This window comes from Callorhinchus milii, unplaced genomic scaffold (assembly GCF_018977255.1).
Source record: "Callorhinchus milii isolate IMCB2004 unplaced genomic scaffold, IMCB_Cmil_1.0 Scaffold1, whole genome shotgun sequence".
Classification (NCBI taxonomy): domain Eukaryota; kingdom Metazoa; phylum Chordata; class Chondrichthyes; order Chimaeriformes; family Callorhinchidae; genus Callorhinchus; species Callorhinchus milii.
In genome coordinates, this window is record NW_024704742.1 from 114648154 (window position 1) to 114676049 (window position 27896).

At 40.8% G+C, this 27896-nt stretch overlaps 1 protein-coding gene across 1 annotated transcript in view; it reads left to right on the forward strand.

The window, feature by feature from the left end:
* LOC103182679 (xanthine dehydrogenase) overlaps positions 1-27896 on the forward strand; it is a 58812-nt gene that overhangs the window by 23735 nt on the left and 7181 nt on the right. The window contains exons 9-26 of the mRNA XM_042334557.1: positions 1215-1382; positions 3272-3349; positions 5707-5884; positions 6633-6736; positions 10046-10204; positions 11006-11149; positions 12136-12259; positions 13203-13432; positions 14535-14644; positions 15347-15451; positions 15607-15685; positions 16185-16299; positions 17479-17559; positions 18631-18795; positions 19504-19641; positions 21217-21299; positions 23274-23402; positions 27185-27318. Coding sequence (XP_042190491.1) covers positions 1215-1382; positions 3272-3349; positions 5707-5884; positions 6633-6736; positions 10046-10204; positions 11006-11149; positions 12136-12259; positions 13203-13432; positions 14535-14644; positions 15347-15451; positions 15607-15685; positions 16185-16299; positions 17479-17559; positions 18631-18795; positions 19504-19641; positions 21217-21299; positions 23274-23402; positions 27185-27318 — 2324 coding nt within the window. The remainder of the gene's footprint in view (positions 1-1214; positions 1383-3271; positions 3350-5706; positions 5885-6632; positions 6737-10045; positions 10205-11005; positions 11150-12135; positions 12260-13202; positions 13433-14534; positions 14645-15346; positions 15452-15606; positions 15686-16184; positions 16300-17478; positions 17560-18630; positions 18796-19503; positions 19642-21216; positions 21300-23273; positions 23403-27184; positions 27319-27896) is intronic.

Genomic DNA, 27896 nt, shown 5'->3' on the forward strand with positions numbered 1-27896 from the left:
GCTTGACCTGCCCCATCCAATGGAGGTCAGGATTTCAACCTATGTGCCCCCATTCTCTGGAACTCCATCGTGGCGTCCCTATGAGTTGTCCCTTCCCTTGCTTCAAGGTCCACTCAAGACTTCTCTCGTTGACTGCGCCTTTGGTCATCTTTCCCCCCTCCCCTCACCCCACCACTCTTGGCACCCACCCTCAGTTCAGCTGCAGATCCTAGACTGTCCAGTGCCTTGGGACGTTCTTCCAATGTGAAAGGTAGTAAACAAATGTAAATTTGTGTTCTTGTTTTCCCAGCAAATCTCTCCTAATTTCTGTTCCCTTTACCTTGGCAAACTTTCACATTGTTTTTCAAAATGTAGTTGTCTTCTATTTGTCCCTCTGTCTCATTATTATTATTATTATTGTTTCCCCTCAGAGAGCATCCCATGTAGAATCTTAGAATGTTATGGCAAGGTAATAGGCCATTTGGCCCATCAGGTCTGTGCTGATTTGTCTAAACGCAAAAAGGGCTTGTTCAGCACTCAGAGAATGAGGGTGCTTCCATCCTCTCTTTCTCTGAGTGCCGAACTACCCCTTCTCTGTGTGTTAAGAACAGTCAATAGACTGGCCTATTTTATCCTTATTCATGAGATCCATCTAGAAAATACACGGTCACTACACTTTACGGTATTTCCTGTAAAGCACTTTGAGATGACCACCTCTCGTGAAAGGCGATATATCAAATGTAATTTCTTAGTAAAGTAATAATTTATTTAATGAGACGGGCATTAATGACGCATTGGCGATTGATTGGAGGTACATTTTAAGTGATCTTGCAGTTGATCCCAAGCAGTTGTTTAGGCTCTGAGTTTGTTTTGTTATTCTATCCTGTATACTTTACGATCCTTTCAGAATTACATTGTAATATGTTTGTTTGCCGTTAATGAGTATAATACTCCTCTGTGAAGGATTAGCAAGAAATGTGCTCCAAACAGTAGGTCAGTACTTTACTGCCTGAAAATTTAGATCCTCTTTATTGATTGTTGTTCTGGCTGGGAAATCCCAAGATTTAACATCCCAGAGCAAGCACAGGTTTTGAGAAAGTGACCTTGAGTTTGTTTTATTTAACAATCTGCAGAGCAAACTCACTTGGGAGTTGGATTGAATGTGGACTAATGCTGTTGATGAACTCGCTGCTGTGTATGTAATTTTGTGTATGTTTTACACCGTGTCTCGATAGGCTGCTGGCTGGGCTGGAAATCTGATGATGAAGTGGAAGCACCGTGAGTTTCCATCTGATGTGTTTGTGGCCCTTGAAGCCGCTGGCACTCGAGTGATTGTGGCGCATATTAGTGAAATTAAGCAGTACACGCTACTGGAGTTTCTTCATGTCGACATGAAAGGAAAGGTATGTTTTCATGCTCTATTCAAAAATTTTGATTACATTTGTACGTTTTATGTATTTTTCTATGTTGATCTTGAAACCACCGGGTGATCCCCTCATTCTCTGAGTGCCAAACTACCCCTCACTTAACATAATAGTGATAAAAGAAGCTTCTCTTCCACTTTAGTATAAAGGTTAATCAAATCCAATACCCCTCCTCTCTCTGATTTAGATAGTAAGCACATGAAAATTAGGCCTTGGTACTGAGTTGGCTTCAAGGTGACAGACTTGGCAACGGAAACTCAGAAACAAGTAACCCTCTGTAGTTGGCTTAGAAGTCCAGTTCCTGAGTTAGACTGGTCTACAGTATTCCAGGGCACTGCTGGTGACAGACCAGCCAGTTGAGCTTATCAGCAGGATTTTGTGGTCAAAATGGTCCTGTGCTGTATAATTCTATGAAGTGCTTTCAATGACAAAATATGCACTTTTAGCTGATTAAACTCCAGCAGTTATTCCAACACACTCTCTACGTCTTGGGCCCTCTACGCCTTGGTTCTCGCCAGCCTGTGCATTATGCTCTCTGGAATTAAGTAAATGGGATGCATACTCCAGGGATATCAAACTAGGCAATTTACATGTGTCCCCAGAATATCTCCATACTTATATGATAAATAATTGTCCTGGGAGATGGAACATTTGTTGAATTTCCTCATTATTGTCTTTGTTAAAGGATTTTACTGGATTGCACTTTTATCCTAGATACACAGAAATTTCCATGTATAGGCGGTGTACTTTTGTTTTGGGTGGAGCTCTTAGTCTGGTTTGGAAACTCTTAAGCATGGTGTTGCAGTCACTAAAACTAAAAGCACACAAAAGTTTAATCTTCCCATCTATTTCTCTTCCAATGAGGGACTTTTGAGGTTTGCTCCATTCCCCCGCCCCTCACCAGTTATAATAATAATAATATAATAATAATAATAATAATGCTTGCATTTGGTACATCGCCTTTTATGACGGAAGGACATCTCAAAGCGCTTCACATGATTTACTGGAGTGACTATATATTTGTAGGCAAATGTGGCAGCACAATTGCACGCCACAACGTGCCACAAATAACCATAAAACGAGTAGCCAATTTTATTTGAGGATTATTTGCTAGGCGACCGGGAAAAATTCCCTCTCTTTTCGAATAATGCCATGGGATCTTTAATGTCCAACTGAACAAGCGGACGTGACCTCAGTTTAACGTCTCATCCGAAAGACACCACCTCAGACAATGCTACACCCCCAACACTGCATTGGAATGTCATCTTAGACTATGTGAGTTCAAGTCCCGGCATGGGATTTGAATCCCCAGCTTTCTGACTCAGAGGTGAGAGTCTTCTGACTACCACTGAGCCAAGCTAACACATGGTACAGGCTGGCTGAATCTTTCTCTGTGCAGATGATAAATTTTCACTGTGTATCATTAACCTCCTCCCTCCCCAATGGGCTCGAGACGAGTTGGAAAATCTGGCTCTCAGGCTAGAAACTTGCTGAAAAATGGACACATGGCCCTCAGGTAGGATATCCCAAACCAAGCAAAAGAGGAAACTGGAATGAAACTAGGCAATGTCCCTGTGTTCCCAGAATAAGTCCTGGAATCCCCATACTTGCAGGATATGACCAGATATCCTGTACCCACAGAATAAATAGCATCATAATATCAACATAGTTGTCCCTGGAGATGGGAGCAGATACATGAGTCCATGACATTGTGAACCTTTGTTTTTCCTTATAATTGTCTTTGTTAAAGGATTTTGCTAGATTGGGGAGAGAAGTGGTGTCGTATCAATGCTCTGCATTAGAGATTCTCTTTCATTCAGTCACTCACTGAATGATTGTGACTCTTATTCCATTACTTCTCCTACTAGGTGCTGTTGTATCTGGAGATCCCGAAGCATCCAGAGAGTGAAATAATGCGGATCTACAAGGTTATGCCTCGAGTGCAGGTAAATAAGATTTCATTTTTTGTAAAATGCTTACTTTTCTGATGAATGGTGTGAGAGACTGTGGTGCTCAAGGCCACAAATCAACCAGTGAAGCCGCTTTTAGGAACGCAATGGAATGTTTATTCACACATAGATCAAAAGAAACCATCACTGACTGAGTAAAAACAATAGCCCACTGAACCCGATGGTGCCTTTTCTTTCCATCATGGGTGTGGTATCTCCCTTCACCCTCATGCTGCCACTTACACGACAACAGGATAGCATCGTAGTATCAATGAAGTTGTCCCAGGAGATGTGAGGACCTATGTGGCTGAGCCATGTATAAAAGACAGTCCTCTTAAATATGCTGGTGCTTTCAGTTACCCAGTATCCCTAGCAGCATGTTAGTGCCATTGCACACATTTTTTATTGGATTTGCTTTGTTTCCCCCAGTGAAGTCCAGGAGTTCTCTGTCCTGTTACAAATGACCTGCATTAACAATAACAGCAAATTACATTTGTATAGCGCCTTTCATGTCAGGAGGACGTCCCACGGCACTGGGAATCACAACACAGCAAGCACAACATGTTTGAGTGAAGTAAGAGAGCACAGGAGCCACTCCCAAGGCTTCACATAGAATGGATCGTAATCCTTACATTTGATATAGTGCCTTATTATGTTGAAGCGTCTCGAAGTGCTTCACAGGTAATTACTGTCAAGTGTATAGAATGCTTGTAGGCAGACACAGCAGTTACTTGTACAGCAAGGTCCCACAAACAACCATGAAGTGCTTGAGCAATTAATCTGCAGGATTGTTGCCCTGGACACCAGAGTGATTTGTAAGATAGTTGCCAAGAGCACAAATGTTAACCTAAACTATGAGCCTAAACCTTGAGCGATTTTGCTGCTGAAACATGAACTTAATCACCAGTTCCACAGCTGTCACGGCATCCTTTCTAGAGAAACCTCCTCTCTCATGTCATATATTAAACGTCTGTTTTATCTGGACCCTAAATTCTCTGGGACATTTTATTTCACAGCAACCAGTCACAAGCTGGTTACAATACTGATACCTCCCCCAAAATATACTGCATCAGAATGGAACATAGAAACATAGGAAAAGGGGAACGGCCACTCAGCCCCTTGAGCCTGTTCTGCCATTCTATTAGATCATGGATGATCTGTACCTCAACTCCAATTACCCACCCATGCCCCATATCCCTTGATACCCTTACCTAACAAAAATCTATCCCCCTCAGTCTTGAAGGAATGAAATTAAGTTATACAAATAAAATTGTACAAACTATCAATGAGTCAGCTCAGAAAGGAACCAGTGCATTTAGAAACACATTGCTGGTGAGCAGTCTGTATTGAGGGATGCCACTTTAAATTTCTTTGAGAAATCTTTGTCTTTGAATTCAGCTGTTTTAACATTTGGGGATTTGTGAAGCAGGAAAAGTGAACCCATGTGCATCTATCCAGACTGCCAGGGAATATGGATATATTCCTCTCTGCTATCTGTTACGCACTTGCTGATATATATCCAAAGAATATGGATTATACATATAGATACCCAGCCCTAGCCAGCCTCGCAAGTTCACACATTACTTCAAACTTCAATTAAATTTCTACGCGATTTCCATTTGTATGGAAATTATTCAAACTCAGTTTTGCATAGTCTGATTTTTCTTAGTTATAATGTCATAGAAACGGGGATTGGCCATGTTGTTCCTCGATCCTGCTTTGTTAAGTCTAATCCATTCCCTTGCCTTTTCTTTATATCCCTTATACGTTCTTAATGTGTGTGAACATTAAGTTTATTACTAAAGGCCTTTTCAGTCTGCATTCAGAGAGGTTTCATACCAAGCTAAGAAGCATGAGTGAACAGTGAAGTGATATAAAATCCAAATGTTGTGTTGAATTTAAAAGTTCATTTATACACAAACTTACTGGTGAGTGATTTGCTGTTATATATAGATCAATCTGATCGCTCGCTTTAAGTGTTGAATTCAGCACAGATCGCATTCCTACTTATATAAATGAAAGCAAAAGGGTGAAGTGTGGCACAGTTTCTCTGTTCAATGTAGGAGAAATATGAGGATGTGATGTATTAATTATCACATTGGCAGAAAATATAATGAACATACATTTATATATCCAGTGCTTGATATCCATCTTCATTGATATGTGGAGAGATAAGCAGCTTCTGCTGAAGGTCTGCACTGACAACTAGTGGAATTATCACTCAATGGATAGGAATAAGAGTCTGAGTTGTAAGTAGGAGGATGGCAGCATTCCTCACGATGTTTCATATTTAAGAAATACAGTGCAGCTTACCTCTGGTCAGTGTGATGCTGTTGCTATATTTCTATCCTTAGAATGCCCACACTTATGTGACTGGAGGATTCCGTGCAAGGCTAACGGTTTGGGATGAAAACCGAACAGTGGAATCCATCTCTCTGGTGTACAATGGAATAAACAAGGACTTCATTCACGCTTTTGCCACAGAGCAGTACCTTCAATACAAAGATATCACCTCTAATGACACTTTACAAGGTAAGCAGTCATTCCGTGTTCGCTTCCACAGGAGGTAACAATAATGGGGTACAATTTGCAGTGGATAAGAGCCATCTTTCCCTCTTTTAAAAAATGTTCAATGAATACTAGCAGGTGGTGCACCGCACTGCAGGGCTAAAAGCATCATTTTGTTTGACACTGAAGTGAGCACTTTTGGGCTCAGCTGTTTTTTGTTAAATAGTTATTTCCCAATGTGGACCCAAATCTTCTCAGTCAAAATTTTCTTTTAGCTAGACCTGAAGCTGGCAGGTTGATAACTAAAAGATTACTTTTTAACCAATATTTTGGTCCTCCTTGACAGATTGGATTCTGTTAAAGCAATATTTGGCACAATAAAAGCATTACTTCGAACCAAATATAGAGCCTATAATATTTTTTTAAATGAGACAAGCAAAATGGCAGTGCTAGAACGTTGGGAACCTGAGAGGAAGAAACCATCTGACTGGCATGGCTTGCTGATAGTCATTGAACACTCCTTAAATAAGGAACGGAATGCGTTCAACCAGTCGAATCAGTTCCAGCATGACACCCCCATTAATGATCTTAAAATCATACTGAGGATTTTATTGCTGATTAAGTGCTTTGTGATCTCCTCCCGACATGAAAAACACTATAAATGTAAATTATGTTGCATTATTTCCTCTGCTCCCTCCCCCGACCCCAACCCATGCTGAAAGTGAACTAGCAGAAAGGTTATCCCGTTGTTTGATCTCTGAGTTTGTTACAGGTGCCTTGGCTGTACTTGCGGAGGAAATTGTGCCAGATGGGGATGATGCACTTCTCGCCAGTGTTGAATACAGAAAGAATCTTGCCCTTAACCTTTTTTATAAGGTGAGTGACTCTTAAAATTGTACTCAATGTTTGTAATTGTTAGGCCATCTCAATGCAATGTTTACTTTAAATTGAGAAACTTAGGTAAAAAGCCAAGGCTCACACTGAGTGTAGTTCTTGGCATTCCGTTCCTTATTTAAGGAGTGGATTTAAAAAAGCCTAGAGATGGTCAGAAGAGGAAAGAGCGAGGTGTGTGAGGAGTTCCACAATCTTAAAGACTTCAGAGAGAATGGGTTAGCAGAGAGTACAATGAGTTAGATTTCCACACTAGGAGAAGCAAGTACAATGGCATTTTTGCACCTTGGGAGAAACAAGAGGTAATTTCAAATCAGTCATGACATCAGAAATATTGCTAAAATAAAGAGAGGCTGCAATAGGGAGAGAGAGTGAGAAATTGGAGGTGAAGGAATGATCACCGTTTAGCAATGTAAGAGAGATGTTAGCAGGGGAACTTCAGATATGGAGGCAGTATTAAATTGCTGCTATATTGGATTGTCACACTGATATAACATTGTTGTCTTGTCAAAAATACTATTAACTGAATCATGATTGTCAGCACCACGGATTGGAACGGTATTTCACTGCTCTCTTGAATTGAGTAGTTTGTATGCCTTGTATTATATTGTACAACTAGCTGGTATGACATGTATTATGTTGTATAACTAGCTTGAATGACATGTATTGGGTGCAGTACATCTAGTACTGTTGGGTTTTTGACATAAATCACATTACCACAAAGCACAGCTTGTAATATAGTTCCTGGAAAGGCAAGGGATTTTAATATTTTATAAAACAGTTCTGAACTATTAAGTACTTAAATGCAATAGGAAATGGCATAGTGGGTCATATGATGCTTCACATCTCAATCGGCAAAGTGAATATGTTATGTGAAGAAACAAATGCAACAAAACATGGCACAAGGTCATTGTGGAAGAATGTAGAAGCTTCCATAATCCACACAACACCTACCTTTACCATATACATCACCTCACCTGCTCTTACTTCCTTGTGGAAAGTATTATATTCATACTTGAGTGTCAGTCTGGCTTAGTTGGCTGCACTCTTGCCTCTGAGTTCAGAAGATTGTATGTTCAAGCCCCATGATGGGATATTGAATTCACATAGTCTAAGGTGACTCTGCAATCCAGTACCAGGGCTGCATTGTTCAAGGTGCTGTCCTTCAGGTGAGATGTTAAACAAAGGTTGTGTCTGCTTGTCTTGGGATCATTAAAGATTCAATGGCACCATTCAAAAAAGGAGGGAGTTTCTCCCTGCGTCCTGGCCAAAAATTCCCCTGACAAAATTAGTCATTCACTTCACATTTTTGTGGGACATTGCTGTACACAGATTGTCTGTTGTATTCACCAACAAAATACCCAATCAACTATACAATAAAATCCTGTGATGCACTTTGAGACAGCATCCCAACGTAAAGCTGCTATGTCAAATGGAAGGATTATTATTACTATTATACACTTATAGGTAATTCCAAAGATAACGGAGTACAAAATCTAACATATTCACCTTGGTCTCCTTTCTTAGGCGCAATGGACTGGATAGCCTTCTTCAATACTGTTAACTTCTATGGTTCATGCTGAGCAGTGTTAAATCAAGGTCCCATTTACCTGTTCGGGAGGATGCTAAAGATCCCATGGCACTATTCCAAAAGAGATGGGAGTTTCTCCCAATGTCCTGGCCAACAGCACCCTAAATAAAATGTTTGCATTTAATTTAGCATCTTATCACATCATCTCAGCGATGTGATAAGGTGCTAAATCAAATGCAAAATTATTATTACTAAATTTAAGAGAGTTGATTGGGTAAAACCCTTTCTGCTAGTAGAGGATTCGAGAAGACCAGTGCATAAATTCAAGTTTATGACTAGGGGAGTAAAAGGAGAAGTTCAGAACAACTTCCTCAATCCGAGGCTGGTCAGGGTAATGAATGATTTGCCATTGGTGGTCATTGGAGCATAATTCCTTAAAAAAAAATTGGTCACTTCAATCTACAGCTATTTGTGGGACTCTACTGTGTGCAAATTGTCTGCTGCATTTCGCCCACAAAATATCAACAGTCAATTCACTTTACAGTATATTCTGTGAAGTGTTTTTAGACATCTCAAAGATGTGATAAGGCACTATATCAAATGCAAGGATTATTATTATTTAAACAAACATTGGAAAAGCACATGCAAAGGAAGGGTATTGGAGAGTACGGAGAAGGAGTGGGAAATTGGGATAATAATAATAATAATCCTTGCATTTGATATAGCACTTCATCACATCTTTGAGGCACCTCAAAGCGCTTCACAGAATATACTGTAAAGTGAATTGACTGTATATTTTGTTGGTGAAATGCGGCAGCAAATTGCGTACAGCAGTGTCCCACAAATAGTCGCGGATTGAAGTGACCAATTCATTATTTTTTTTGAAGGAATTATTACCCCCGGAAAAGCAATCCGCCAATCGACTAACAACCGGGTTCCTACTTCCTGCTAGGTAAACAGAGGCATGTGGAATAAGGAAACTTGCCTAACATTTCGTACTGCTGGAAATCAAACCCAGGTCCTCTCACTTGCAAAGCAAGTGCTCTAACCACTGAACTACAGGACTCCACTGCAGCTCTTGTAGCTCTAGATGGTGTCTTAGAGGAACAAACTTGTCATCAAAATAATGGGCTGAATGATCTTCTACTGGGTTGCCTCAGTTGCCAGGAGCAATCTATATGGCCGCATTACGACATCATGGAAGTCGAGTGGGACGGGTTTGAGCAGATTTCCTACAAGTTGCTTCTGGGAACTTTCAGGATTCTGTACTTACGAATCCTTTTATGAACCCCCGCATATTAGACCCTTGTATGGTGTATCCTGGTATCCACCACATGAAAAGCTTTTCACTGTTTGCAGGGGAATGTGGGTGTAGTTGGGGATGCGGAGGATCATGCCTGGTTGTGTAATAACCTGCTGACCAATGCTGGCTGGCATCTGTTCATACTGGAAGAATAGCAAACTTGACTGAGCTATCAGTGGGTGGATGGAACTAAACCTCAGAATGGATCACTGCCTTCAGGAGAAGCGGGGCTGACATTGTTTTTTGAATACTAGGTGGACCGTGTGCAGAAAAATACTAGATGGGCTCAATGACCTGTTTCTGAGCTGAAACAATTCAGGATAATAAATTTGCACAGATCAGTGTTATACTGTTACATATCATGCATTGTATGCATTCATTTTTGCTTTGATTCTCAATCTTTATCCTGTTTTTCGAAGAATAAATCCTTCATAGTTTTCCCAAACCTTTCTTTGCACAGTTCATCCTGCTGTTGAATGAAAATGTTGTTTCACCTCAAAACCGGAGTGCTCCAGCCACATTGACTCGTCCTGTATCTACAGGGAAGCAAGTGTTCAAAAGCAAACCAGAAGAATACCCGTTGACAAAACCTATGCCAAAGCTCAGCGCTTACTTCCAGGTAAGCATTGGATTTGTTCTAGATTTGGTTACCCTTGGTGCAAGAGAAACAGACATGTATAACCTAGAAAATAGCAGGAGTGCCAAGTTAAAGAGACTGCAGTTATTCAAAGCTCACATACAAGGAATCTGAATCAGGAATTCAGAGCTTTCTTGTGAGATTTTGTCATCCCCAAAGTTTGTGGTGCTAAACACATTTTCTCTACTACTCTAAGAGAGAAGGGAGTTTCTCCTGGTATCCTAGCCAACAATCCCCAGATTAAATTGCTCAAATTGGCTCCTGCTGCTTACAACTGTGTTGTCACTTTACAGTAAATCCTGTGAAGTGTTTTGATACATTTTGATGATGTGACAGGGTACTATATCCAGTGCAGGGGTTATTATAGCAGCAAATTGTGGTTTGGATCATTACATTTGCAGCTGTCCGTTAAATCCCTAGTCTGACTCAAACCTAACCTTGACAAGTCTCTGAACAGATTTAAATAAAGTGCCATTTATACTGTTTTGGGTATCGGGGTAAAACTCATCCCTGTTAGCGACTGAAGAGTTAGTTGAGCAGTGAACTTCATAATAATAGTAATAATAATCCTTGCATTTGATATAGCGCTTTTCACATTTTCTAGACATCTCAAAGCGCTCACAGAATAGACTTTAAAGTGAATTGACTGTATATTTGTGGGCGAAATATTTTGAAGGGGCCCCATTACTAAGTCTTTCTCATTTGTTTGGGACAAAGTATTTTCAGTAGATTTTGAAAGTTATAAAAAACTTGAATAGCAGGTTTTGTGTTTCTTCTTTCCAGACTTCAGGTGAAGCCTGTTTCATAGATGACACTCTACCCCTTCCAAATGAGCTGTTTGGAGCACTTGTCCTCAGCACAAAAGGAAACGCAACCCTTGCTGGCATTAACAGCACAGAAGCCTTGAGTATACCTGGTGCTGCTGCAGTAAGTACAAAATACCACAGAGGTACATGAATTCCTTTCTGCATATTATTTGTTCAAAATACACCGTCACTGACTAGATTACAGTAAAACTCTGTGAAGCACTTTGACTTGTCCTCCTGGCGTGAAAGTCGCTACAGGTGTAAAGATTATTATATATACAGAGTCTTATCGAATCAACGAGAAAGGAGAAAAGAAAAACTTACATTTTTGTTAGCATTAAGTATCTCAAAATGTGTCACAGTAATTACTCATCCTGTAGAATGTGCAAATATAGAGTCCTGTAGCTCAGTGGTTAGAGCACTTGTTTCGCTAGCGAGAGACCTGGGTTTGATTCTAGGCAGGGCAAAACCTTGGGTAAGTTCTCTTACTCCACACACCTGATAATAATTCCTCAAGAAAAAAAATATTAAAATTGGTCACTTCAATCCACGACTGTTTGTGGGACACTGCTGTGCTCAATTGGCTCCTGCATTTCGCCCACAAATATACAGTCACTTCACTTTACAGTATATTCTGTGAAGCGCTTTGAGATGTCTAGAAGACGTGAAAAGCGCTATATGAAATGCAAGGATTATTATTATTATTTATTATATAGCACCAAATATATGTTAGCACCAAATATATGTTTGCACCGAATAGTCGAAATAAAGCTGGTTAGGCTGATGGCCTTTTTCCGTGCCTTGTCATTGTATGTAAATTCCCGCAAACAGACACTGGTATCACTGACCAGGATACTGTTAGGCCAGATGAATGTTAAAGATCCCATGGCAGTACTCAAAAAGAGAAGAGTTTCTCCCAGCGTCCTGGGCAAGAAGCCACCAAATAAAATTGGTCATTCATTTCATAGCTAGTTGTGGGACATTGATATATGCAAACCTGCTGCTGTGTTTCTGCTTTACATCCTGTGAAATGCTTTGAGACATCCTCCTGATGCGATAAAGCTCTAATAGAGGCGTAAGGATTATTATTATTCATTTTTGTTGTAGGTTCTAACAGCAAAAGACATTCCAGGATCTAACACCTTTATGCCTGCACCCAATGATGAAGAAGAGATTTTCAGCAGTGGTCCCCTCCTTTACGCTGGGCAGTCAGTTGCCTTGTGTGTTGCAGGTAAAATAACAAAGAAATTAGCTTAAGTCTCAGTCCGGTTTTATTGATATTAAAATACAGTCAAGCCCTGTTATAATACAGTCCTTGGGATCCATAAAATCCTTGCAATTACCCCACTCCCAATGCAACTAAAACCATCATCCACCTGGGAATTTCCCGACTTGATTTGTGCAATGCTCTCCTTGCCGGTTGCCCCAGTTCTTCCCACCACAAGCTACAGATCACCCAGAATTCTTTTGTCGATATCCTTTCCTGCACTAAGTTCCTGGAGCCCAAAACCCAAATCCTTTTCGGGCTCCCCTGGCTCCCTATTCCTCAGACAATTAACTTTAAAAATTATTATTGTTTCAAATGCCCCCTTTCCATTGCTCCAATTCTGTGGATCTCCGGCAGTCATACTCCCCTGATCACTCCCTCTGCTCTGCTAACTCAGACCTGCTTCAAGTCCACCGCCCTCTCCGTCCCACTTTAAGTGGGCAAATTCTGTCATTTCACCCGGTCTCTGGAGCTCTCATAGGAATATAGGAACAGGAGTTCAGCCCCTCGAGCCTGTTCTGCCAGTCTATAATATCATGTCTGACCTGTGCCACAACTCCAATTTCAATTCCATACTGAATAAAATATTCTCTCCTTAAATCCCTCCACCTCATAGCCTGCTTGCTGCTTTCAAAACCTTTCTCCTAAAGAGACAATATTAAGATGTACTTCCCTGTGAATGAAGGTGAATCCTAAATGTATGTAGAGACTGAATACAACCCAACAAACATTGGAAGACCAAAACTATGCTGACTGTTCACTCTTGTACTCCTGCTTGCGTTTAAGTTATAATTTTTTTTCATGGCAGAAATAAAAATGTTATCTTCACAGCTGTTGCTACCACTAACTAATAGCATGCACTTGCACCATATTTATACCATCTAACCTTTTCTTTTGTTATACTAAGATTCAAATGAACTTGCCCTCAAGATGGTGCAAGCAGTGAAGGTCACTTACAAAGATGAAATGCCACCAATAGTGAGCCTTGATGATGCCATTGAAAAGAAGTCCTTCTTCCCATCTTCCGGGGAAGTGTTGCATGTTGGAGATGCTGAAACTGCTGTTTCATCCTCTCCTCACAAGATTGAAGGAGAAATCCGGGCCGGTGAGCAGTACCATCTTCATATGGAGACTCAGGTAACTTTTCTAGCACTTGAGAGATGGGAAGGTGTATAACATTTTAACTGGGATTGAAAAGTAAATCCTGAACAATCCTTTTAGATGCAGAAAGAGCAGAACAAGAGTACATGAGTTTAGAATTGCAAAGGACAATTTCAGGACATATACCAGGGTGTTTTTCTTTACCCAGAGGGTAACTAATGACTGGGACAAGTTGCCAGGAAGGGTGGTTGACACTAGGACACTGAACTCGCTTGAAGGGGGAACACTAGGGTGGGTATTCTGGAGGAATGAGATCAGATGGGCCAATGGGCCATCTTCATCCAAACTATTAATGTAAATGTGACTATTTCATTAGTAATTACTCTGGTTCTCTCTGGTTGAACATTGTCCTCCAATTTTATGTTTGAAGGTGAAGTAACAACATTAATTGTGCCTGTGTATAAGTTGGTCCTCCATTTAAATAACATTTGATGTTCAAATTAGGAAATTACCAATAATAATAATAATCCTTGCATTTGGTATAGCGCCTTTCACGTTGAGAGGATGTCTCAAAGTGCTTTGCAGGATTAACTGTAAATTGTCGTGACTGTATTTTGTAGGCGAGCATATATTTTGTAGGAGTAAGGAAGAAAGTTAGATAAAAAGAGAACAGACTTGTGGGGTGATGATTTGTTTATGAAGCTGCGAGTGAAACATGAGAGCGTTTAATGGACCAAAGGAGCAGGCTATGTAGGGGTGAATTTTCATGTTCTGTTCTACCTCGGGAGGCTTCTATTTTATCTTTCTAATATAGTCCCCTTCTGGGAATATATAATCCCCAAGATGGTTGCCATATCCCTTGAATAAAATTTCAATGTTTGTTTGGAGCCAAAGTACCACCTTTAGCAGTGATCACTAACCACCTTGTTCAACAACAACAACAACAACAACAAGATTCCATTTATAGAGCGCCTTTCACGTCGGGAGGACGTCCCAAGTCTGGTGAGCCAGTGTCACCCAGTAAATGGACACGTTATCATTGCTGTTAATATGTCTCGGTGATCAGCACATATATAACTGGGATAGTTGATCATAGATCAGTTTCTTGAGATGACTTTTTTTGTTTGTATTTTGACAGATTTGTCGGTGTGTGCCCACTGAGGATGGTCTGGAAGTCCAGCCAGCAAGTCAGTGGTTGGACTTCACCCAGAATGCCATTGCAGGAGCTGTTGGATTACAAGCCAAAGAGTAAGTGGGGACTAATGTATGGTGTATCTCAATGGGATTTCTGTAATAAGGCTTCTGTTAACCCATTTGGGAAAAAGAATGTCAGAGGTGGTTGATGATGTGACAAACTTCCAGTTACTATTTGCATAATTTTCTTATTAAGAAATCTCATGAAGAAATGACATACAGTGAATTCTGTGAAGCGTTTTAGATGTCTCAACGATGTGATAAGGCGCTATATCAAATGCAAGGATTATTATAATGTAGACCTGATGTCTTCTCGCATGATTCGCATGATTCAGTTACTTGATTAGGATTAATGTCCACTTTACCTGTGATGGTTGTAAAGCATTTGGAGGTTTTATTCTACATGAAGGGTGCAATATCTTCTGTTTGATTAGATTGGATTATTGGTGGTTTTCTTTCTCTGTTGGATAGTAAAACTAGTGGAAACTCAAAAAACAAAAATAAGATCCAAACCCACTTACCTCAAAAGTATCACTTAGTTCGCAGTCAAAGAGGAAGGAATGATACTCTTTGAGATCGTTTCATAAGGCTCTAAACATACTTTTAAGATTTTCTTTACCAAATTGCTGCTGATCTGTGCGGCGCCTGAGCTATTGAAGTACAATGTGATATTGTCCAGCACAGTCTTACTTTATTCTAGTGTTAAATTAACTTTTTTTTTACAGTTTAGTTAACGGTCACGTTTTGTTCCCACAGCATTAACATGTCTGTCAAACGTTTGGGTGGAGCTTATGGAGGCAAAGCCTCGCGATCTAACTTAATAGCCTGTGCATCGGCCGTGGCTGCTACAGTGCTTCGCAGGTGGGTTTCAACTGATTTCTGTACATAGATGCTGTTGACCTATTTAGCGTTGGACATTGCTATACTCCAGGGTTTCTATTGTTGAGTGATGCAAGAGCAAGAGGTTGTAATCTGAGTTGCTGAGCACTGTATAACAGAAATTATGCGCCTTATAGACCTGTGCGGTGCATGATGGATCTGAGTACCAATATGAAAGCAATTGGCAAGCGACACAGCTACATTACCAAGTATAAGGTAAGAAAATCGTTAAGGGTCTCTCTTTATTTTTGAGTCTTCTCACTCCCAACAGCAGCTAAGTCTGATGGGTTGATCATGGATTAGATAAATATTTGGAGAGGACAAGTTTGCGGGGTTAAAGGGAGAGAGCGGGGAGTGGGATTGAATTGGATAGCTCTTTTCAAAGAGCCAACACAGATACAATGGGCCAAATGGCCTCCTTCTGTGCTGTATAATTCTATGATTCTATGACACAATGACTTTAGGAGATCTTTCTATAACTCGGTATAGAGCTGGTATTTGTCAATAAGCTGACGTCACTATAGAATTCATTCTGATTTATCATGGTATTTAGGATGTTAATAGTTAGACTGATGAACTCTGAATCTGTTTTTTTTCTCTATTTTTCTCATTTGTACAGTTCTGTCTAGTAGTTTAGAAAATAACCACAAACTCTGCATTATCCACCCAACGTAGCACTTTCTAAAAGTTTCTTTTTTCGTTCGCCATGTTGCAGGTTGGGTTTAATGAGGATGGTACCTTAAATGGAATTATCATGACGTACTACTGTGACAGTGGATGTAGCGCAAATGATAAAGAGGTTACAGAATGCATCATGTTTTCTGACAATGGTAGAGTATCTCACTTGAGTTTCCTAGCAAGACTGCAAACTAAGATGTGAAATGAGCTCTGAAGTCTGGAGTGGGTTAGCTCGGACCAATGTTACTTGCTTCTCTTTCTCCTCCTCTCCCAAAGAATATCCCTATTTTTCTGATATCCCGCCCCTCTGCTCAGCTAACTCGGGCCTGCTGGATGTCACCCAAACCTTCTGCTGAGTCGTCAGTCCCTAATCTCTGGAACACCTTTCCTCTATCCCTTCACCTCACCCCTCTTTATCTGTCTTTAAATCCCACCTTAAAGTGTAACTTTTCAACTCCACCTATGGTCACCCCACCTTCCCCCTCTCCTTTCTCGCTTGCTCATGGTCTAACCTCGTCATTTTAAAGTGCTACAAGACATTATCCTATGTGAAGAGCACTATATAAAGGCAAGTTGTTGGTGATTCAGACTGGGTATAGTTTCTCGAATACTTTAGTTTGTCACTTACAGTGGGAACTGATATCTTACTTCATTCTTGAAAGTAGACAATGAATGTCAGCAAGTTATTCAACTGTGGAGTGTACCACAACTGAGGTCAATGCTTTCCTTACTCAATGCCCACGCAAGAATCATACAATGTTACATTGAGTGATTATCTTAAGTGTGTGTCCTTTTTGAAACAGTTCACTGAGTAGTGATCAGGAGAGGGAACCCTGACTGATTTTGCCTTATTTAGTTTAAGGGGCAATGAGGCTGATTGTTTGCCCACGTAACCTTCAGTTTTGAGGTCAGATAACTTTAAACAGATGAAGGTTTGAACTTGAGTCCTTCCTAATATGCCTTAGTCAACAACAACAACAACTTGCATTGATATATCGCCCTTCAAACAGGGTAGGTCCCGGAACTCTTGAAATTACCTATATACTGTCAGTAAAGCCTCATATGTTTGCTATCACCTGAAATTATAATTATAACAAATTAATTGAGTAGATCTCTTCCCTCCCCTCCTCATTCTTGCATGAAAGGTTTGATATAGACGTGTTTGAATATAAAAGTAAACAAATTTACACTGAAGATTTAAAATACTGGTTTAGTTTTGACATTCAAGTGAAACAATACATTGCCGGCAGAGATTTTGTGCATTGCTCAAATGTTGTAGCTGGTGCCTTTATTTCTTTCTCAGATGTGTGAACACCCTCTGTTTCTTACAGCATACAAGTGTGAAAACTGGCAGTTGAATGCTGTGTCTCTTAAGACAAATCGTGCCGCTCACACTTGGTGTAGAGCTCCAGGTAAGAGCAACCTCTGTGTGTTTCAGTCTGTGTGGACTGAATAGATAAGGGCACCCACAGACTAGTAGCTTGCATTAAAAGGAAATGACTCAATGAGTTCCTGATCCCATCACATCCCTGTGAAGGAAGTAAGAGCCTAGCCTCGAGGAAACGAGGAAAAGTAGAAAGTGAAGGAGTTCTGGGTGTAGATGCAGCTCTTTCACATCGTATTGTGGAATCACAGTGTCAACTTTCTTGCCAGCCTCTTGACCAGCGATTAAGAAATAGGAGAACAAACTGATCAATATCAGCAGTGGTTTCTTGTGTATTTAATGTTGTGCACAGTTTGTAACTTGCTTCAGGCTGTCAATAAGTTTATTCTCATGGATATCCACGGACCACTACAAACAGATTCTGCCCGTTTGGATCTCCCTCTGATCTCATAACTCGTTCCAATCTTTGGAGAAATAGCTAAGATGTTTATCACTAAACTCAAAGTTGAAGTAGTCTTGATTTTAAACTCTGTGGCATATGACTTTTAAAAAGAAAATCAGTAACATGATCTTGCCAAAGGTCTATATAGTGCTGCCTCTCCTTTAGCGCTGGTGTCCTATGGACTCACACTGACAAAGTGCGGCTCACCCGAATTCTGTTGTTGACAAGCAGGCTTCCCACACTAAAAATGTTGCTGAATACAGATAGATGCTTGCCACAAACATCATTTCCTGCGCTATGGACAGGAAGTATTGCCAATGTTACTTCTTGAAGGAAGAGATGTCAGCGAGGCTTATGCACAGTATTCTCAGGGGTAACCTGGAGACCCAAGTAGTCAGCCATTCTTTTGTATTTTAACTGCCCACTATAGTCACACAATATGAAAGGTACTAAGCGTAAAGCTGAAAGGAATTTTTACCCCAAGGTCTATATAGTGTGTATACTAGTTGTGTACATGCTTGTTAGGATTGTATGGCCTTCTTAAAATTCTCATTATCATTAAAATAGGCAAATCATCAGAATGGGTTGATGTATTTAACTTCTTTGATGGTCTTCTTGTCTTGCACGTATGATGGTGAAATCTTTCTCTATACTCAGGCTCAAAACCAAACATTTTTTTTATGGAGACAATTCTTGAACACGTGGCCAAGGCTCTGTCAATGGACCCACTTATAGTGAAGCAGAGGAATTTGTATGCACAAGGAGACATCACTCCTTTGGGTTTCGCTCTGCCCTACTGCAGTATTCAGGAGCTCTATTCATGTGAGTACCGGACTCTCCCTCAGACATTTTGATTTTAGTGACTACCAAAATGTAGGAGTCTAAAACCCCACATTCGCACATCAGATGTAATGCATTAGTTGCAATTTCCCGTTTGTAATTCACGCTTTTGAGAATCATAAAACATTTTGTACCAACAAAAAAGCTGAAAAAGCTTTAAAGTGTACTCGGAGTCCAACGGTTTGTTAACGGGTCACTCCAACACACAACAACAGCAACAAATATTTATCTATCACCGTTCAAGTCGGGAGGATGACCCAAGGCATTGGACATTGAGGGGTGGGGGCTGGAATCAAGAGGGGTGAGAGGCGAAGTGGGTGGAGATGGAAGGATGACCAAAGGTACAGTGAAAGCGGAAGGTCTTGAGACCGACCTTGGTTCCAGAGGGTGGGGGTAGAAAAACTGAAGGCCAGACCACCGATGGTGGGGCGGGCAGGAACATGGAGCAGGTCAGTGCCTGCCGAGCGGAAGGAGAGGGCAGAGTGGTAAGGTTTGCACACTGTAATGTAAGAGGAGAAATAACTGGGACAAATGGGTTCTAAGAGACCATTCCAGAGAACCATATACCTAGATTTCATCATTCATCAATGCAATCTGCAAAATGTTTGAACTCTTTTAGGTACTTAATCTACTTAGGCATTATTATTGTTTTGGAGTACTAACCGTATTTGCTGGTGTTACTCTCTTCAGCTCAGTTGACAAAGGTGGACGTGGAGGGACGTATGCAAGCAATTAACCAGTTTAATGCTGAAAATCGTTGGAAGAAGAAAGGATTAGGAATTGTGCCTCTGAAATATGGCTTAAACTGGAGCTCTGGATACTACCTCTGTGAGTTCTGTGAGGAAGCACGATACCGACGTAGCTGCTTTATAGTGAATCCTAGGAATGCTCGCGAGGGGAGAATAGAGATGTAATTATGTGAAGACGATTGTTTTCAATAGCTTTATAGAACATGCTGTTTAATGGACATATTGTCAGGCAGCAGTGCGATCTAAGGGATGTTCATAGCTCTCCTACTTTTCTGAAATTTTTTGTTTTTTTTGTATCTTTTCTGTATTTCAATAGTGAAATACTGACTCGCTGCTCCATAGGGGAGATAATTCCTGCCGTATTTTTAATGAAGCTCCAATAGGTGGTTCTGGCTGTTCAAGCAGCAGAAAGCTTGTGACACAGTACTCTCAATGTGGTTAAGCTGGAAAATCTCCCGGGGTACCCCAACAAGAACAAGTAGCATTTTATACATTTCACGTATAGTTTCAAAGTACTTCACAAAGACAACACTGGACACCAAATAAACACTTGACATGTTTTACATGTGTTAGGAGCGCCACCTGTCTTCAGAGTGAAGTAAGTAATCCAGATGTGGTCGTGAAAAAGCACTGAGCAGGTATTCATACCACCAGCTGGTGCTGAGCTCACTTGTGATGAAAATATCTGGGTTTGATCCTGCTGCCGATTGAATATTTAATGTTTGGGACACAGTATAGTCAGAGATGTAAAGCTACTAGGTTTTCAAAAACTTACCTTAAAAAAAAGTACAAACTCCACAAACCTTGGCTCTCGCCAACTTGTGACTAATACTTTTCAGAATTAGGTAAACAGATTGTGTGTCTCAGGGGAGAGAGTGCAAGTTCTGTCCCAGACAAAAGGAAATTTCCAGTTGTTGGTTGCAGGCATATGTGAAACTTTCAGTCAGGTTTAGATACTCTTAAGCTTGGTTTGCATATGTGTCAGACAGGCTGCACAAAACTCGCAGGAATTCTAAAGCATCCTGTTAGAAATCCTCACATTTTTGCTGCAGTGTTTCACATGTGTCAGGAGCACCACCTGTCTGCAAAATGAAGTATTCCAGGCGCGATAGTGAATGAAGTACATGGGTTTGATCCAGCTGGAGATTGAATATTTAATGTGTGGGACACAGTACAGTCAGAGATGTACAGCTGAGCTCTGTATCCTTATCCCGGGAGGCAACAAAAGGTGCTGTAATGTGACTTAAAGGTGGCAGTGAGATGTAGCTGGATCAAATTTTCATAGCTGTCCCAGCCTTAGCAGTCCATAAGATCCACCATCTCACTGGGCTTTCCTAAATACGCTTTAATCACATCACTTTACATCATGGCAGTAAACACTTATCTTGTATCTGCTCCAGTCCTGCAATGTCTTTAGCCAATGTATATTTCTCCCACAAAAAACAGTCAATGCGCTTTACAGGGTATCCCTGTGAAGGGATTCGAGACATCTTACTGACATGAAAGCCACTAATCCAAATGTAAGGATTATTATTACTGTATTTTTAGATAAAGTATAATTATTTGTACCTTTGCTTGTCCTACATTATATCTGTGTACCTATCATACGGGGGTTGTTCTAGAGCTTTTTCTAACAGTAATTTATTCATTTCAGGCACAGTTTCAATATTCGCCTCCGATGCAACGCTTATCATAACGCATGGTGGAATTGAATCTGGTCAAGGCCTCAATACCAAGGCAAGCTACAGTATTTGTGAAATAATAGATTATTCCTTCACTGTTTTAGGTTTCTCTTTTATTCTCTCTTTGTTTCGCACCCCTTTCTATCATTGTATCACTATTGCCAGTTAATCTTTTTCCTTTCCCTGTAATCTCTTGCTCTCATGTCACAGAAGTGGGCCACATGGTACAATCCCATTCACCATTGCTCGGTAGTTGTCAGCTTGGCTCACTGCCTCAGTTGGGTTCATGCCTCACTTTGGGCTTGTGACACTCATGACATTCCAGTGCAGTTGTGGTCAGGTGTTGTCCTTCAGACGGCATGTTATCCCTGTGCCTTTCAGGCAGATATTAAAGTGTGCACTATTTGGAAAGAGAAGGAAGTTTCTCCCGGTGTTCAAACCAACAGTTCTCCAGATAAATTTGCGCTTCATGGCTGTTTGTGGGAGATTGCTGTGCTCTAATTGTTGCCACGTTCACTCCAAAAACACAGTCTTTACAATAAAGTCCTTTGAGACCTTTGGACTACATGTTAAGGTGCTATATCAAATGCTTTGATCATTATTATTGAGATATTTGCAAAGGAGAAAGCTTAATTGTGGTCCACAATAGTCTAAAAGGAAACCATAATAAGGTTCTGAAGTGCAGGGTCACAAATGTATCACATTTACTGACATGGTAGCTCAAGCTAAAATCAGTTTTGCTCACGTATCTAAACACATAGGTAGCACATAGATCTGCTCTCACTGTACCTCATACCTCTGCTGTTTTGTCAGCTAGTTTAATTAGAAAACAGATTGGAAGCAGATGTAAAGTGTGATGATGATACAGATTAGAAACTGTCGTGCCACTATACTGGAAATGCAATTTTTAAAATAAAAACGTTCTTTTTTCCTCAAGGGTCTTTATTTCCTTCTCCTGGGATACAACTCCATAGGCACTAGCACCCCTCTGGTTCATGTATTTACAGCATTTGTGAGCCGTGGCATTGAGTGTTGACTGGTTATTTGTTGGCAATGGGCATCAAATTCACACGAAGCTCCAGCGGAGGTCTTGGGATAGTGATGAAGAATGGGAACAACTGGATGATTTTCCCTGTTCTAACGCAGAGATGCTGGGTACAATTTTTGTGCCCCAACTGCTGTCCTAGCAGAGATCAGTTTACTGAATGAATACAGATTCAATTCGATGGATTACAACCAACACATCACCTGTAGGGTAAAGCTAACCTCTCTCACGGTAGTCTCAATTCAGCTCACATTCTCTGTTAATGGGTGAACAATCCAATACTTAATTCTACTTCACAGTTATAATAATAATCCTTGCATTTGATATTGCGCCTTATCACATCGTTGAGACGTCTCAAAGTTCTTCACACAATATATTGTAAAGTATTGTAAATATATTGACTGTGATCACAAACATTCGTAAATTGAGTGACCAAATTATTATTTTTGGGGGAGGGATTATTACCCCCAGAAAACGATCCGCTAATTGACTAACAATCAGGTTCCTACTTACTGCTAGATAAACTGAGCCATCTGGAGTATCTTATATGGTAAGAAGAGTCGACTTCAAAGGATCAGAAAGCATTGTTGGTATGAATCCTTGGCCACCACAAGCCAGTTATCCCTGTGCTAACTTTTCTGACATCTCCTGCTTAAAACCCCAAAAGCCAGAAGGATCGTGGTCCTGTAAACCTCTGACCTATATTGTGATGTTTTGTCCACAAAATACACAGTCAAACCACTTTACGGTATATCCTGTGAAATACTTTGAGACGACTCGACAATGTGATAAGGCACTATATCAAATGCAAGGATTATTACAGTATTAATATAAATTTCTGATGAATTGCAATATATTGTTGAACAAGTCTAAATATATAGAAAGTTGTGGTCAGTATTGTATTATGTTTTACCGTTTCTACTTTGTTGCTAAATTGCACTGTTTTATTTAAATTGTCTATTTCTATTTCCTTTTGTAAATCAGGTTGCTCAAGTGTGTGCCTATTCACTGGGAATTCCCATTGAGTACATCTCCATCAAGAAAACCACCACTGTGAGCAGCCCCAATTCCGCTCCAACTGGCGGCAGCATCACCAGTGAACTGAATTGCATGGTAAAATTTGGTATTATTCTCATTAACTATTCATCAAAAATGTGTCTGTTAACATTTTACAGCTGTATCGAAAAAAGAAACTTGTATTTTTACAGTGCCTTTTTATGTCAGGAACATAGTAAAGCAAGAAACAGGAGATCGTTCAACCCATCAAGTCTGCTCTGCCAGTTTAGTAGATCTTGGCAGATATTTTAATCCTAATGCCATGCCCTATGCTGCTTACAACACAGAAATTTTGCTGTGTCCTGAGTGGAATGCACATTCTCTCCCTGGAGGGACATACCCTGATTACCTAATTCCAGAGAATATTGTATGGAATCCTGTAGCTCAGTGGTTAGAGCATTCGCCTCGCAAGCTAAAGACCTGGGTTCGATTCCTGGCAGGGCGAAATGTTAGGCAAGTTTCCTTACTCCACACACCTCTGTTTACCTAGCATTAAGTAGGAACCCAGTTAGTCGATTGTCGAATCGCTTTTCCGAGGATAATAAGCCCTAAAAAAAAAAAAATTTGGTTACTTAATCCATGACTGTTTGTGGGACACTGTTGTGCGCAATTGACTGCCACGTTTCACCCACAAATATACAGTCAATTCACTTTACAGTATATTCTGTGAAGCGCTTTGAGACGTCTAGAAGACCTGATAAGGCCCTATATCAAATGCAAGGATTATTATTAATAGGCTCAGGTTGGCAAGAACCTTGTGGACCCTAGAGTGCATTGTGGTACTGCTTAAAAACATAAGAATTTGCTAGGCGAAAGAAGAACAAGGTCCATCTAGTTCACCTTCCACCATTCTGGCAGTCACTTGATATGTCGTGTCCCAAACTTTACACTGAATCCCGAGATATTATTTTCTAGCAGAAATCTATCTAATTTGTTCTTGAAGCAAATTACATTTTCTGCTCCACTGTATCCCTGGGGAGCCTGTTCCTTAAGTTTTGTACTCTCTCGCTGAAGTAATCTTTCCACTTTGTTCTGAAATTACACCTCTTCAGTCCTAGGTGGTGTCTTCTGGTTCTACTGTTCAGTACAAGACACAACAGCTTGTCATGGTCTATATTATCTATTCCTTTCAGGATCTTTAAAGACCGTAATCATATTGCCCCTCAACTTACTCTTCTCCACTGGGAACATGCCCAGTTTATCTAATCACCCCTTGTAGTCCATTCCCGCCATCCCTCAATCATTTTGGTTGCCCCCGTCAATTGGCTTAATATTACCCTTTCAATACAACCCAGCATCTGGTTTGCCTTACTCACTGCTACCGAACACTGTTGGGATACCTTCATTTTATTATCAATCAGGAGGCCCAGGTCCTTTTCATTTTCCATACAGATTATTTTCTTACCATTTAAATAATAGTCCCTTCCTGGACTTTTTTTCTCATTGTGAACCACCTTGCATTTCTCTACATTAAATTTCATCTGCCATCGATCTGCCTAAATCCCAAGAATGTTCAAGTCCTCCTGTAACCTATCCTATTCATCTTTGCAGTCTAACAGCTTCATTATGGGATTACGGCGTTCACCTTGATTACGGGAACTCCCTCCTCATCGGCCATCACAATGGCCTTCACAGCTTCCCTTCACAAGCTGCAGATCATCCAAAACTCTGCAGCTCAGGTACTCTCATGTACCAGGCTCCGTGACCCCATCACTCCCACCCTCGCCCGACTCCACTGGCTCTCCAGCCTCCAGAGGATCGAGTTCAAGACCTCTGTTCTCACCTTTAAGACCATCCATGACCTTGCCCCCTCCTACTTCTCTGACCTGCTGACTCCCTATCAACCTGCCCGCGCTCTCCTTTCAGCGGGCTCCGGTTTACTCCATGTCTTCCGCCGACCCGCCCTACCATCGGTGGCCGGGCTTTCAGCCTCTCTGCCCCCACACTCTGGAACTCCATCCCACGGTCCCTTCACCTCACTTCCTCCCTTGCCTCCTTCAAGGCTGGTCTCAAGACCCTTCTCTTCGACCGTGTCTTTGGTCGCCCTCCTACCTCTCTGCCTTCCCCACCCCTGCACCACCCTCCCCCATGCTCGGGCCCCGACACCTAACTATTCAGTGCTTTGGGACATCCTCCCGACGTGAAAGGTGCTCTATAAATGTAATTTTCTTGTTGTTGTTCATTAGCTTGTTATCTGCAAATTTAGCCACTGTGCTTGTGACTCCTAGCTCCAGATTATTTATGAAGATGTTAAATAAAATGTTACTCCTCTGGTAACATTCTCCCAGCCTGATGACATTCCATGAACCACCATCTTCTGGGTTCTATTGGTCAATGATGAATCCATTGCAAGATACTGCCTCTAATTCCCACTTTCTTTATTTTCAGTACTAGCCTTTCATGAGGAACTGTATCAAAGGCCTTACTGAATCAAAATATACAACATCCACTGCCATACCCTTGTCAAGCTCCTTTGTCACACAGTCAAAAAAAAACAGTAAATTAGTTTAGCGGGATCTCCACTTCATAAACCCACATTGGTTATCTTTTATCATTTTATTACTGTCCAGATGCTCCATGATCTTATTTTTAACAAGTATCTCCGTAACATTACCCACAATGTTCGTCAAACTCACTGGTCTGTAGTTTTTTTGGTCATTTTTGTTACCTTTTTTAAAAATAGGAGTAACATCTGCCTTTCTCCAGTCCCCAGGTACCTCTCCAGTGATTTCTGAAAGATTTGTGCCAGAGTTCCTGCAATTTCCTCCCTTAGTTCCTTAAGGATCCTCAGATGCAATTTATCTGGCCCCTGAGATTTGCTTACCTTAAGTTTGCACAGTTGTTTGGCAACCATGCTGGTAGTGATATGTAGAGTGTCACAACTTGCCTCTGCAACACCACTGTGTTCTCTTTACAGATCCAATAAATTTCCCATCTCCTCTTTACAAAAACTGAGGCAAAAAACTTAATTTAATACTTCTGCAAGCCTGTGTAGCATCATTTGTCAAATCCTCACCCGATTCCATCTTTAATGGCCCTATTCCATCCCTCCTTTCTCTTTTTCTCTTTCTCTTAATGTAACTGAAAAACTTTTTATTGTTGTCCTTCACATCTCTTGCCATGTTCAGTTAAAACATTTTCTTTGCCATTCAGATACCTTTCTTGCAATCCTGGCATGCTTCTGGTATTGAGTACGTCTTTCCTCTGTGCTATTTTCCTTCATGGCCTTAAATGCCTTTTTTTTCTCCTCTTTATAAGTTGTTTTGTGGCCGTCCACCCAGATAGGAGTGAGTATCTTTAAAGCTTGGTACATTTGCTTGGTACCATTGCATTCCGAATCACCTCATTGAATGAGCTCCATGGTTCCTCTGCTCCCTTAGTTATGTTTAAACCTGCCAGGCCTGCTCTGATGAGACTTCTCAATCACATAAAATTGGTCTTCTTAAAATTTGGTAACTTTGTTTTTGTTTTTATAAGCTCACCAATCCATGTAATACCAAATGTGATAACATTATGATCACTGTTGCTTAATCCCTCAACCACCTTTGTGTTGGAGATTTGACCGTCCCTGTTACTCATAACCAAATCCAACATGTTATTTCCCCTTGTTGGCTCCTTACAAACGGAGTCATAAAATACTCTTCCTTTAACAATAGAAATTCCTTCCCTAGTAGTCTGCTCCTGGTCAGCATCTGATCATGGCCGTCAGTGATCTGTTTGAAGCAAACCCAAGCACATCTAAAGGATTAGAGAAACTTTCCTTCATAGTTGAGCACTACCTCTTTGCAAGATAGTGCATTTGCTCTGAGTAAAGATTGGTAAATCTCGCTTCTTTGCAGGGAGTGCTGCACTGCTGTGAGAAGCTCAAGGAACGCATGAAGCCAGTGAAGGATAAGCTTCCACCAGATACATCTTGGAAAGATCTTGTTGCAGCCTGTTTTAATGCTAAAGTGAATTTAACTGCACAAGACTGGTGAGTATTTAAATAGATTGTTTAATCTTGCCTGAACCTGACTATCAAAGGTTGAGATTTGTTTTATTTGAATTGGTGTAAGATGTGCTGCTCTTAAAAGCAAGCAACTTTTTGGGGACAATGTGGAGGATTGCCACCAAGTCCATAGGAGAGTGTACCATTTCAACTCCACTGTTTTGAGCAGTCATTGGTGTTAGAAGGGGCAAGGTGAACTGATCTCAGCTGGGATGTCAATGGGGCCATTACAATTCATGTCAGTAACCATGTCACAGTAGAGATTGTGTTTCCTCAGTTCTCAGCCACATAAACCCATGAAGGCAGAGCTTGCCATGGTTGGACAGTCACAATGTGGCATCATCAGCACCTGTGAAGGTCTTTGGCCCAGACAGGAATGGCCTCTTGGCTCCTGCAATTATTGGGGTTATGATCAAACCAATATTACTTTTTATATGCGCAGTAACTACTGACTTAAGATATTCTCCTCTAAAGGCTAAAGCAATTATCAGCAAAAGTTCAGATTTCCATTTTGTTTTAATTCCAAAGGCCTGGTGTTTCAGGCTTCAGCTTGGGATTCTTTC